The following is a 14,689-nucleotide window of genomic DNA, read 5'->3' as shown; positions in this document are numbered from 1 at the left end:
ATCAAGTGGGCTGTAGGAAGCACCACTATGAACAAAGCTAGTGGAGCTGATGGAATTCCAGTTGAGCTGTTTCAAATAGCAGCACTTTCACAGTGAAAGTGCTGCACTCGATATGCCAGCAAATTTGGAAAACTCAGCAGTGGTCGCAGGACTAGAAAAGGTAAGTTTTCATTCCAATCCCAAAGAAAGGCAATTCCAAAGAATGCTCAAACTACCGCACAATTGCACTCATCTCACATGCTAGTAAAGTAATGCTCAAAATTCTCCAAACCAAGCTTCAATAGTATGTGAATATTAAACTTCCAGGTATTCAAGCTGTATTTAAAAAAGGCAGAGGAGCCAGAGATCAAATTGCCAACATCCATTGGATCATTGAAAAAGCAAGAGAGTTCCAGAAAAACATCTACGTATGCTTTATTGACTATGCCAAAGCCTTTGATTGTGTGGACCACAAGAAACTCTGGAAAATTCTTAAAGAAATGGGAATACCAGACCACTTGACCTACCTCTTGAGAAATCGGTTTGCAGGTAAGGAAGCAACAGTTAGAACTGGACATGGAAGAACAGACTGATTCCAAATAAGAAAAGGAAAAGGAGTATGTCAAGGCTGTATATTGTCACCCTGCTTATTAACTTATACGCAGAGTACGTCATGAGAAATGCTGGACTGGATGAAGCATAAGCTGGAATCAAGATTGCCAGGAGAAACATCAATAACCTCAGATATGCAGATGACACCACCCTTGTGGCCGAAAGCGAAGAAGAGCTAAGGAGCCTCTTGAAAGTGAAAGAGGAGAGTGAAAAGTTTGGCTCAAAATTCAGCATTCAGAAAACTAAGATCATGGCATCTGGTCCCATCACTTCATGGCACATAAATGGGGAAACAGTTAAAGCAGTGAGAGACTTTATTTTTGGGGGCTCCAAAATCACTGCAGATGGTGCCTGCAGCCATAAAATTAAAAGACTCTTGCTCCTTGGAAGAGAAGTTATGACCAACCTCCGTTCAGTTCAGTTCAGCCACTCAGTCGTGTCCTACTCTTTGCAACCCCATGAATCACAGCACGCCAGGCCTCCCTGTCCATCACCAAGTTCCAGAGTTTACTCAAACTCATGTCCATCGAGTCGGTGATGTCATCCAGCCATCTCATCCTCTGTCATTCCCTCCTCCTGCCCCCAATCCATCCCAGCATCAGGATCTTTTCCAATGAGTCAACTCTTCACATGAGGTGGCCAAAGTATTGAAGTTTTGTGTATCGTCACCCTGCTTATTTAACTTCTATGCAGAGTACATCATGAGAAACGCTGGGCTGGAAGAAGCACAAGCCAGAATCAAGATTGCCGGAAGAAATATCAATAACCTCAGATATGCAGACGACACCACCCTTATGGCAGAAAGTGAAGAGAAACTAAAAAGCCTCTTGATGAAAGTAAAAGAGGAGAGTGAAAAAGTTGGCTTAAAGCTCAACATTCAGAAAACTAAGATCATGGCATCGGGTCCCATCACTTCATGGGAAATAGATGGGGAAATAGTGGAAACAGTGTCAGACTTTATTTTTGGGGGCTCCAAAATCACTGCAGATGGTGATTGCAGCCGTAAAATTAAAAAACGCTTACTCCTTGGAAGGAAAGTTATGACCAACCTCGATATCATATTAAAAAGCAGAGACCTTAGTTTGCCAACAAAGGTCCGTCTAGTCAAAGCTGTGGTTTTTTCCAGTATTCATGTATTGATGTGAGAGTCGGACTATAAAGAAAGCTGAGTATTGAAGAATTGATGCTTTTGAGTTGTGGTGTAGGAGAGGACTCTTGAGAGTCCCCTGGACTGCAAGGAGATCCAACCAGTCCATCCTAAAGGAGATCAGTCCTGAGTGTTCATTGGAAGGACTGATGCTGAAGCTGAAACTCCAATACTTTGGCCACCTCATGGGAAGAACTGACTCATTTGAAAACACCCTGATGCTGGGAGAGATTTAAGGCAAGAGGAAAAGGGGACGACAGAGGATGAGATGGTTGAATGGCATCACTGACTTGATGGACATGAGTCTGAGTAAACTCCGGGTGTTGATGATGGACAGAGAGTCCTGGCGTGCTGCAGTCCATGGGGTGGCAAAGAATCAGATGTGACTAAGCAACTGAACTGAACTGAAAAATAGTTAAAATGCTTAGAATTTAAAGAACTGATGAATAAATGGCATATGTTGAAAAGAAGTGAACCAATAATTAGTGGGTGTAATTGAAATTATTTTAGGCATTTCTGACCTTGTGTAATATGAAAGAAAACATTAAGTGAATGCTTGGTATGGAATTACTATACAACAAATGCTAAATATAATTTCTGAATATATGTTAATATTTTGTTATGAGCCTATGTTATGGGGTTAGGATTATAGTAATACAAACAAGTTGTATGAGTACTGCTTGGTTTGGGTTTTGTTGTCTTGTTCAGTTATAGATGAGGCCCAGTATGTACTAAAAAAGAATGTAGAAGTTTATTGGGAAGAAGGTACTGTTGTAGAACACAGACCATTTGCATAGAGAAAATGTTCTCCTGTTGAATGCTTATTCTTTTTCCCTGATTCCACCTGCAAATAACTAATTATCCAATTATTTCTATTTTCCAAACACGTCAAAACTAAATTCACAGGTGAACCTTGTTTGCTATCTCCTTAATCAGATATTGTGTTGACAATTAAGGTGGACTTAAATACCTTTTAATTGCTCTTCAGAGACAGCTTGTCTGTGTGTCTGTGTTGGACTGGAACATAGTACTGTGAAAAAAATAGCAAATTCTCACTAGAAGTAGAGAAGAATAGGAGATGGTACTTAAGACTACAATTCAGTTCAACCAGTATTTGGGAGCCAGGTCCTGGTTAGGCATTATAGATTCAAACTATTAATCAGGATACCCAGAATACACTCTCAGAGAGTTTCTCAAATAACTTTGTTGCAAACCAAGGTACTGTTAGTAGAGAAACATAATAATGAAACAGAGAAAAGACCTTTTGGAAGAAGCTGATTTATTTAGGGCCTTGACCAATGGGAATACCTTTGACATTGGAATATTCTGTACTGATGGGGGGTTATGGGGGCATGATTTTGTTTAAGCTTGCTCTTCTTTCTATAGTTCCCAGTAGTCTACAAGTGTGACCTTCCTGATTTTGATAAATGTACTAAGGTTATTATATTAGATGTTAACATCGGAGAAATTAAATGAAGGGTATATATACATTTTGCACTGTTGGTTTTTTTAGTGAGATAAAATTCATATCACATTATTAAAGTTAACCATTATTGTGTACAGTTCAGTGATATTTAGAACATTTACAATGTCGTGCAATCATCACCTGGTTTCAATGGCTTTTCATCTATCCAAAAGAAAACCCTGTATCCATTGAGCACTCATGCTCCCTTTCCCCTGTACTTCCACACTTGGTAACCACTAATCTGCTTTCTGTCTCTAGAATTTTCCTATTATGGGTATTTCATATAAACAAAATCATACAAGATGTGACCTTTTGACTTTGGTTTCTATCACATAGCATGTTTCAAAAGTCCATCCATATTGTACCATTTATCAGTACTCTGGTTGTTTTTCTGACTAAATATTATTTTCATTGTATGGCTATGACATCTTGTTTATCCATTCATCCATTGGTGGATATTTGGTGCTGCTGAGATCATTCATGTATCAGTATTGGTTTGAATACCTGTTTTTCAATTCCTATGGGTATATACCTAGGTATAGAAATGCAGGGTCAAATGGCAATTCAGTATCTGACTGTTTGAAGAACTGCCAAACTGTTTTCCATGACTAAACATCATTTTGTATTTCCACCACCAATGTGTAAGAGTTCCTATTTCTTTTAGCATTTTGATTCATTGGAATTAATTTTTGGAATATGGTATGAGGTAGGGGATCTAAATTCATTCTTTTGCATGGCTCAAAACTTTGGAATTAATATTTTTAAAAGATAGCTATCATTCTCCACAGTCTTGAGAAAGTATCACTCATGAAAATATCAAGTTACTTTTCTTACACTTAAAGAATTAAAGATACTAATAAATGTAAGAGCTAAAACTATAAAACCCTTCAGTTCAGTTCAGTCGCTCAGTCGTGTCTGACTCTTTGCGACCCCATGAATCGCAGCACACCAGGCCTCCCTGTCCATCACCAACACCCGGAGTTTACTCAAACTCACGTCCATCGAGTCGGTGATGCCATCCAGCCGTCTCATCCTCTGTCATCCCCTTCTCCTCCTGCCCCCAGCCCCTCCCAGCATCAGGGTCTTTTCCAATTAGTCAACTCCACATGAGGTGGGCAAAGTATTGGAGTTTCAGTTTCAGCATCAGTCCTTCCAATGAACACCCAGGACTGATCTCCTTTAGGATGGACTGGTTGAATCTCCTTGCAGTCCAAGGGGCTCTCGAGAGTCTTCTCCAACACCACAGTTGAAAAGCATCAATTTTTCGGTGCTCAGCGTTCTTCACAGTCCAACTCTCACATCCATACATGACCACTGGAAAAACCATAGCCTTGACTAGATGGACCTTTGTTGGCAAAGTAATGTCTCTGCTTTTCAATAGGCTATCTAGGTTGGTCATAACTTTCCTTCCAAGGAGTAAGCATCTTTTAATTTCATGGCTTCAGTCACCATCTGCAGTGATATTGGAGCCCAGAAAAATAGTCTGACACTGTTTCCACTGTTTGCCCATCTATTTACCATGAAGTGATGGGACCAGATGCCATGATCTTAGTTTTCTGAATTAATTTAAGCCAACTTTCTCACTCTCCTCTTTCACTGTCATCATGAGGCTTTTTAGTTCCTCTTCACTTTCTGCTATAAGGGTGGTGTCATCTGCTTATCTGAGGTTATTGATATTTCTCCCAGCAATCTTGATTCAAGCTTGTGCTTCTTGAAACCCTTAGAAAAAAGCATTTGGAAATGGATTCTTATACCTGATAGTAAAAGAAAAAAGCTACACAAGTTAAATTGGATGAATTGGATATATCAAAATAAAAAAAGATTTTATACAGCATAGGACATTGTCAAGAGACTGAAAAGACAGTGTACAGATTGGGAGAAAATATTGGCAAATCATGCACCAGATAAAGATCTAGGATCTAGTCTACATAAAGAATTCTTACAGCTCAAAGCAATAAATTACTCAATTTAAAAATAGGCAAAGAATTTGATTAGACATTTCTCCAGAGATATACAACTGTCCAGTAAGCACATGAAAACATGCTCAGAAATAGGCAAAGAATTTGATTAGACATTTCTCCAAAGATGTACAAATGGCCATTAAGCACATGAGAACATGGTCAACATCACTAGACATCAGGAAAATAGAAATCAAAACCATAAGTATCTTTCAGGATACCTATAATAAAAGAAAGGGACTGTAGTAAGTGTTTACAGTGGAATGAAGATCTTGCAACACCCATACATGGCTAGTGAGAATGTTGGATGATGAAGCCACTTTGGAAAATAGTTTGACAGTTCTTCAAAAAGTATGGAATTGCCATGTGACTCAGGAATTCTACTCTCAGGTATACTCAGAAAAATCAAAAACATATGTATATGTCCACAGAAAAACTTGTGCATGAGTATTCATAACAGCATTTACTTTTACTAGCCAAGAGAGGAAACAAGTCAGATGCCGATCAACAGTTGAATACAGTAACAATGTTTCGAAATTAGATTGTGGTGATGGCTGCACATACTACACATGGCGAACATTCTCAGAAACCACCAAATGGTGCAGTTTAAAGGAGTAAAGTTTAGAGTATGTAAAAAAAACTAACAATAAATGAATTTTTAAAGTATCTCGCAGAAATTTTTGTTTTAAAACAGTACTCATTTGCTGTTTACCCTAAGAAAAAACTTTGTTTTTTTTTTTTTTAGAAATTTATCATGGCATCCTGCATTGACCACTAAAAATAAAATGCGAATTCCACATTCTCATGCATTCATTGATCTGACTGAAGATTTTACAGCAGGTGAGTTGCACATAAATGTGAAATATTTCTTTTAGGATGCCAAAGAATGGTGAGATATTTGCTGTGTTCCTAGTAAACATTTGCTGTTGAATTGAACATTGAAACCAAAATGTGAAAAGGTTACAAGGAAGTCAGTGATATCAGGAAAATGTAAAAAGTACTGGATGTAATAAAATATACCTTTAGTTATTTTTTGCTGTTCGTTAATCATTATCAAAATTTGAATTATTGACTAATAAATGCTGTATATTTAATTATAAGAAAAATATTTAGCTTATGTATTAAAAATTGAAAAGATTGTTTTTAATTTTTATTATGAAAAATGTTAAATACAGAAAAGTAGGCAGAATAGTATGATATACACATGTTTAATCATCGCCTAGCTTCAACAATAATCAATAGATGGCTAATCTTGTTTCATCTGTATAATCACCCATGAGCCCCTAGCACCTAAATAATTCTATCATTTCAACATTTTATCATTTCATTTATAAATATTTCAATCTGTAGTCATGTCCAACTCTTTGCAACCATATGGGCTGTAGCCTGCCAGGCTCCTCTGTCCATGGAATTGTCCAGGCAAGAATACTGGAGTGGATAGCCATTCTCTTCTACAGGGGATCTTCTTGACACAGGGATCAAACCCGGATCTCCTGCATTACAGACAGATTCTTTCCTGTCTGAGCCACTAAGACAGGTTGTTAATTTTTAACAGCCTCAAGATCATTTTCGAACTTAACAAAAAATTGAACAAAATTATCTTAATTTTTGTTGTTCAGTCGCTAAATTCTAAGTCGCTATGCCTTGAGACTCCCTAGACTGCAGCAGGGCAGGCTCTTCTGTACTCCACTGTCTCCCAGAGTTTGCTCAGATTCATGTCCATTGAGTTGATGCTGCCATTCAGCCATCTCATTCTCTGTTACCCCCTCCTCTTCCTGCCCTTAATCTTTTCCAGCAGCAGGATCTTTTCCAGTGAATCACCTCTTTGCATCAGGTGGCCAAAGTATTGGAGCTTTAGCTTTAGCATCAGTCCTTCCAGAACCACAGTTCAAAAGCATCAATTCTTTAGCATTCAGCCTTCTTTATGGTCCAACTCTCACATCTGTACAGGACTACTAGGAAAACCATAGCTTTGACTATGCAGATGTTTGTCAGCAAAGTACTATCTCTGCTTTTTAATATGCTGTCCAGGTTTGTCATATGTTTCTCTCCAAGGGGCAAGAGTCTTTTAATTTTGTGGTTGTAGTCACCATCTGCCCTGATTTTGGAGCCCAAGAAAAGAAAACCTGTCACTGCTTCCACTCTTCCCCCTTCTATTTGCCATGAAGTGGTGGGACTGGATGTGATGATCTTAGCTCTCCTTTTTCACCCTCATCAAGAGACTCTCATTCCTCTTTGATTTTTGCTATTAGAGTGATATCTGCATATCTGAGGTTGTTGATATTTCTCCTGGCAATCTTGATTCCAGCTTGTGAGTCATCCAGCCCGACATTTCACATGATGCACTCTTCATAGAAAGAAGTTAAATAAGCAAGGTGACAGTGTACAGCCTTGTCATAATCCTTTCCCAGTGTTGTTCCATGTCTGGTTCTAACTCTTGCTTCTTGACCTGCACACAGGTTTCTCAGGAGACAGATAAGGAGGTCTGGAATTCCCATCTCTTTAAGAATTTTCCACAGTTTGTTATGATCCACACAGTCAAAGGCTTTGGCATAGTCAATAAAGCAGAAGTAAATGTTTTTATGGAATTTTCTTGCTTTCTGCATGATCCAGCGAATGTTGGCAGTTTGATGTCTGGTTCCTTTGCCTTTTCTAAACCCAGCTTTTACATCTGTATGTTTTCGGTTCATGTACTGCTGAATCTTAGCTTGAAGGATTTTGAGCGTAACCTTGCTGGCATGTGAAATGAGTACAATTGTACAGTAGTAGTTTGAACACTCTTTAGTATTGCTTTTCTTTGGGATTGGAATGAAACATGACTTTTTCCTTTGCAATGTTATGAACTTCCTTCAATAGTTGCTTAAGCACTCTTTTTGCCAGTTCTCATCTCTTGAATCTGTTCGTGACCACTGTATAATCATAAGGGATTGATTTAGTTCATACCTGAAAGGCCTAGTGGTTTTCCCTACTTTCTTCAATTTAAACCTGAATTTTGCAATGAAGACTTCATGATCTGAGCCACAGTCAGCTCCAGGTCTTGTTTCTGCTGACTGTATATAGCTTCTCCATCTTTGACTGCGAAGAATATAATCAGTCTGATTTCAGTATTGTCCATCTGGTGATGTTCATGTGTACAGTTGTCTCTTGGGTTGTTGGAGAAGAGTGTTTGCTATAACCAGTGCAGTCTCTTGGCCAAACTCTGTTAGCCTTTACCCTGCTTCATTTTGTACTCCCAAGGCCAAACTTGATTCTGTTAATATCAAATACTTATTCACTATTCAAAATGCCCTAATGCTCTCCTAAATGTTGTTTATCAAATTAGGTCAACAAGGTACATCAGTCAATCAATTCAACCGCTCAGTCGTGTCCTACTCTTTGCAACCCCATAGATTGCAGCACACCAGACTTCCCTGTCCATCACCAACTCCCAGAGCCTACTCAAACTCATGTCCTTCGCTTTGGTGTTGCCATCCAACCATCTCATCCTCTGTCGTTCCCTTCTCCTCCCGCCTTCAGTCTTTCCCAGCATCAGGGTCTTTTCCAGTGAGTCATTTCTTCTCATCAGGTTCATACATACATAGAAGAAACAGAATTTTTTCAAAGTTGGATTTTGCCAACTCTGTCCTCATGGTGTTAATATGTTAATGTGATGATGTCATCTGTTATTTCCTGTAAGCCAGTGATTAGATTTGGAGTCTTGATCAGAATCAGTCTCTTTTTAGTTGAGACTACTTACCAGGTGTTGATTTTTGTTTCAGCTCATTAGGAAACACATGATTAGGTTCTCTCTTTTGTGTGATTAAGTCATCAGTAACTTCAGTTTTCTTCAGCATGGACCATTCATTATATTGCTCTCCCAATGGTTTGAGCAGCTATTGATGATCATTGTCAAGTCTTACTTTTTCAAAAGGAAATATAAAATTATAGCACCCTAAATATGTCACTCCTCAGCATATATTATTAGCTGGGATTTCCTATTAAAAAAATAAAGAACTTCTTTCATTATCTTTTTATTCACTCAAAGTACATTTTGGACAGGTAGGTTAAATGCATGAATTTTCTTGTGTCTCATTTTTTTTTCCAGTTTTTTCTTTTAATTTGGTGAAATACACATAACATAAAATTTACCATAGTGACCATTTTTAAGTGTATGTTTCAGTAATATTAAATAGTCATAGTATTTACATATCATCCAACTCTTTTCATCTTGTAAAATTGAAACTTTATACCGCTAATTAATAATTCCTCATTTATCTCTTTTCCCCAGCCTATGGTAACCACTGTTCTACTTTGGTTTTTGACTATTATAAGTACTGCAAATAAGTGAAATCATATAGTGTGTATTTAGTTTGTAACTGGCTTATATCACTTAGCATGATATCCTTGAGATTTATCCATGTTGTAGCATATGTCAGAATTTTCTTCCTTTTTAAAGCTGAATTTTGTATAACCATATTTTCCTCAACTTCCATATTTAATTGTAAATAATGCTGCTATGATTGTTGATATACAAACATCATTTAGAGATCCTTCTGTCAGTTCTTTTTGGGTATATATCCAGAAGTGGAATGGTTGGATCCTATGATAATTTTGTGAGGAATGACCGTCACAGCAACTTCATTGTTTTGCATCCTCACCAACAGTTTAGTTTCCAGTTTTTCCACATACTTGCCAATATTTGTTGTTTTCTGTATTTTTTTTATATACTTGGCATTCTAATAGGTTTAGTGTGGTATCACATTGTAGTGCATTGTTTTTGGTTTTTGTTTGTTTCACCATCCCACATGGCTTGCAGGATTAGTTCCCTAACAGGAATTGAAAGGTTGAACCTGGCCGCAGCAGTGAAAGTGCCAAGTTCTAATCACTGGACTGCCGAGGAATTCCCTCATGGTAGTTTTGATTTGCATTTTTCCTAATGACTGGTAATGTTGAGCACCTTTTCATGTGCTTATTGGCTCTTTGCAGATCTCTTTTTGAGAAATGTGTATTTAAGTCCTGTGCCCATTTCATAATTTTGTTGGCTCTTTGCTATTATTGAATTTCAGTTATTCTCTATTTAGAGTTTTGCTTCCTCATCAGATTTACAAATATTTTCTCTCATTCTGTGGGATACCTTTGTACTCCATTGATAGTCTTTGGATGCAAAAAAAGTATTAATTTCATGAAGTCCAGTTTTTCTGTTGTTTCTTTGTTGCCTGTGCCTTTGTTGTCCTACCAAAGAAATTATTGCCAGTTTCACCATTATGAAGCTTTTACCCTATATTTTCTTTAAGAGTTTTATAATTTTATCTCTTACATTTAGAACTTTCATCCATTTTGAGTTCATTTATATATATGTTGTTAGATAAAGTTCCAGTTTAATTTTTTGGAATGGATACCCAGTTTTCCTTGTAACATTTATTTAAAAGACTTGTCATTCCCACATTAAGTAGTCTTAACCACTCTTGTCAAAATTCATTTTACCACATACTCAAGGGTTTGTTTTTGGGTTCTCTGTTATTTCACTGATCTTTATGGTCCCCCGTCTTTATGCTAGTACCACACTGTTTTGATTACCAAAGCCTTGTAATATATTTAGTAATCAGAAAGTGTGAGTCTTCCAACTTCATTCTTTTTCCACATTGTTTTGACTCTTTGAGGTGGTCCCTTGAGATTCTACATGAATTTTAGGACAGGTTTGTTTTGGTTTTTTTCCGTATCTATGAGAAGTGCCATTGGAATTGTGATAAGGATCAATCTGAATCTATAGGTCACTTTGGGTAATATTGCTATCTTAACAACATTGTTTTTCAGTTCATGAAAATGCAGTGTGTTCTCATTCATTCGTCTTCTTAATGATTTAACATTGCTTTGTAGTTTCTTTTCTACAAGTCTTTCACCTCCTTGGTTAATACTTAAGTATTTTATTCATTTATTTATTGTAAATAAAATCTTTTCTTAATTTCCTTTTTGGATTTTATGTTTTAAGTGTATAGAAATGCAACTGATTTTTGCATGTTAATTTTGTATCCTGCTACTTTTCTGAATTCATTTATTAGTCCTAGTGGGTTTTTTTTTTGTTTTTGGTAGGATTTTTAGGGTTTTCTGTTTATAAGTTCGTATCATCTATAAACAGAGATAATTTTGCTTTTCTCTTTCTAACTTGGATGCCTTTTGTTTCTTTTTCTCTTATTTCTTATTCTTCCAATTATTTTGTAGCCAGTTTTCAAACACTTCTAATCTGCTTTTACAATTCTATTTTGATATAGTATACTAATAGCAAATGAGTGAAGCCTGCCTGGTGGTTGCTAAATGTAATAAATTTTCCTCCCTTTAAAAGTATTTCATCATTAAACTCCTAAAATTTATTGGAAAAGCAAATAGCTAATAATATTTTATAACTGAAACTTCTTATTCTAGATGACTATAAGTTTCATTAGAGCATTTTCATTATTAAGGTACAGTTTGCAAAGTTAAGAAAATTTTAGTGTTTCAATTTACTTTGGATTTCACTTTTTAAAACATACTAGGTCACAGATTGAGCCTTTTGCTCTGTAAGTTTTTCATGGTTCTAAGAGTTGAGGTTCCTAAACGAGAGCTCAGATTGGAAAGAAGAGACTTTAAGAAAAGAGAGGTTACTTCTATTGTGGCATATAAGTATGCTGAATCATGTGAAAACACAAAAATAAGGGTTTTTGTACATTGTCCTGGAAATTGTCTTAAAAGCTTGTTTTTTCAAGATAAGGATATTCTGTAGTTATAGGCTCATGTTCTATTATCTCATTCCATTTAATATTAGACTTCCCTCAACATACTGACTCTGCCTTTAAGTAACTTTTTTAATTCATTTATTTATTAGTTATTTTCAGCTGTGCTTGCCTTCTTTGCTGCACTTGGACTTTCTCTGTAGTGAGTGGGCTCCTCATTACCGTGGCTTCTCTTGTGGAGAATGCATTCTAGAGCTTGCAGGCTTCAGTAGCTGTGCCTCATGGGCTTTAGAGTGCTGGCTTAGTAGCTGTGGCACATGGGTCTTAGTTGCCTTGTGGCATATAGTATCTTCCTGAACCAGGAGTTGAACCAATATTCAGTTCATTGTAAGGCAGATTCTTAACCATGGAAGCCCAATTTTTTTTTTTTTTAATGAAAGAGTAATTATGGTTATTGTCAGAGGTTGGAAAATATATCCCAAAAGATAAAGGGTATCTCAATAGATTTTTGTTTTATTTTAAAATGATGTGATTACAGTTTATTTCATTACAGCAATTGGAATATCCAAAAGTAAATGTATATAATTTCTGTAAAGCATATTTTTACTTACTGAACTGCTGGTGAACTTCACTAATTTATTCAAAAAAGCTGTGACTGCACTGGTAATGTGAACACAGATATGTGATTTCAAGATGTATTCTTGAAAGAAATAATACCAAGACATTTTTAGTTCTGCTTTATTCTCCCATCCTACAATCAATACCCAAGAATGAGGAATGAAAGGGACTATGGATAGAGCTGTTGGCCTTAAGTACAGCTGTGAAAATGGTGAAACCTTTCCTGAGGTTCCTTCACCAGTACTGTTCTTGCCCTCTTTCACCCTTAGGGGCTCTGGTGACATCACTCTCTTTCCTTCAGTCAGCTGATGCTCTCAGTCTGACCCCCAATTGCCCTGAATTTTTCACAACATTGATTTCATCCTTTGCAGTAAACTTTTCTCTTACCATTTATCCCAAAAAAACTTTTGCTGAGTATCTGCATAGCCTGAGTGGTAAACCAGTGAAAACAAGGTAAAGATTTGCTGCTGCAGATTTTCCCTGGCCACACAGCACATGAATTTCAAAAGAGGCCTTAAGTCCCTTGGCTCAGAGGTTAAAGCATCTGCCTGGAATGCAGGAGACCCGGGTTCAATCCCTGGGTCGGGAAGATCCCCTGGAGAAGGAAATGGCAACCCATTCCAGTATTCTTGCCTGGAGAATCCCATGGAGGGAGGAGCCTGGTAGGCTACAGTCCACGGAGTCTCAAAGAGTCAGACACAACTGAGCTGCTTGACTTTCACTTTCACTTTAAGTCCCGTGAGCATTGAGTAATATAAAAATAATTACCACTTTATCAGAGTCAATAGGAAGATATTTTGTGATGGGCAGTTTTCTCCACTGCTGCTTAAGTCAGACCTCCTAGATGACTACAGTGCTACATGGTTTCCACATGGAACCAAAGTAGACAGGATGAACCCAGATCTTTAAAAGCCCTCCTGAGTGGGTCTTTGTCCTCTTCTCTTGCTTCTTTGGATCTTTCATCCTGTACATCCTGCTGAGTGACTAGCCTCAAGCATTACGGGCCCCGGCCACTCTTCTGTCAGAAACCTTCCCTGGTTCCTCATTACTTACCAGATGCTTTCTAAATTCACTTGTATTTTCTAAATGTCCTGTGGACTGGGTCTGTCCTGCCTTTCTGGTCCCTTGTTTGATTATGACCAAGATGAGCTGGGATTGTTTTGTTCTGGTTGGTTTGTTTTAATTACACATATGAGAGATCATATGGGTATTTGTCTTTCTCTTGTCTGACTTATTTCACTTATCTTAGAAAATGCCATTAAAATATTTTTGGTACTTTTATGTTTTTGCACTTAAATCTTTGATCCAGTGGAATTTTCTTCTTGTTATTTTTGTTATATCTTTAGATACACATCTCTCTGAATTGATAGTGGTAAAAAATCTACCTGGCAAGGTGGGAGACACGGGTTTAATCCCTGGGTCAGGAAGATCCTTGGAGGAGGAAATGACAACCCACTACAGTATTCTTGCCTGTAAAATCCATGGAACAGAGGAGCCTCAGGGAGCTATAGTCCATGGTGTCACAAAGAGTCAGACATGACTAAACATGCACTGAGCCAGAGGGTTCATTATTCAGTAGCACAGACCTCTTTCTAATTTCTGCCTTGTTATTGAGGAATTAATTTCTGCACTTATTTACTTGTGTCCTGCCTTACAGAGCATGTGTGTCACCAAATCCTTCTTACAGATTTGCCATAAATAAAAGGAACTGTCTGAATCATTGGTCGTTTAAACAAGATATTTATTATAGTTAAAAGTAGACTCTCTTTAAAAGGAATATCATAAATAGTGGCATTAAAATTTTAACAAATTACAACATAGGAAACATAACCTTTGTTTTCTGGAATCAAAACTCTATGCCTTGGGCAGGTATTGAAGAAACAGAATTTAAACTTCTCAGTCAAAAGTTTATATCTTAGTCTCTTGAGAGTTTTAATTTATTAGTTAAATATTCAGTTTTTCTGGATGTTAACACATTTCTCTTCTAGCAGAAGTGGCAACTGGGACAGCCGAAGGATAAGCTTGTATGTCCTGAAGGAATTGGAAGGAAAGGTCTTTCTTTGTATCTTCTCGGAGGTTTCTACACCACCATGTTGATGGCCCTTATATGTTAGGTGCCTTGCTGGTATTTGGCAGCTGGGGACCCCCTGATCTGTTCTGGCTCAGTCAGAGCTTCATTGTCTTCCCTGGCTGACTTGATCATGCCTTGAATCTAATCTTGTTT

The 14,689-nt window shown here is 37.3% G+C and overlaps 1 protein-coding gene across 1 annotated transcript in view; it reads left to right on the top strand.

The window, feature by feature from the left end:
• Positions 1-14,689, top strand: part of LOC122421667 (T-cell immunomodulatory protein-like) — an 88,627-nt gene that overhangs the window by 32,213 nt on the left and 41,725 nt on the right. Inside the window, exon 6 of the mRNA XM_043437859.1 lies at positions 5,907-6,001. Coding sequence (XP_043293794.1) covers positions 5,907-6,001 — 95 coding nt within the window. The remainder of the gene's footprint in view (positions 1-5,906; positions 6,002-14,689) is intronic.

This window comes from Cervus canadensis, chromosome 18 (assembly GCF_019320065.1).
Source record: "Cervus canadensis isolate Bull #8, Minnesota chromosome 18, ASM1932006v1, whole genome shotgun sequence".
In the NCBI taxonomy this organism is placed as follows: domain Eukaryota; kingdom Metazoa; phylum Chordata; class Mammalia; order Artiodactyla; family Cervidae; genus Cervus; species Cervus canadensis.
Note: the sequence above shows the minus strand (reverse complement) of the source record. Positions and strands in the feature narration are given on the sequence as shown.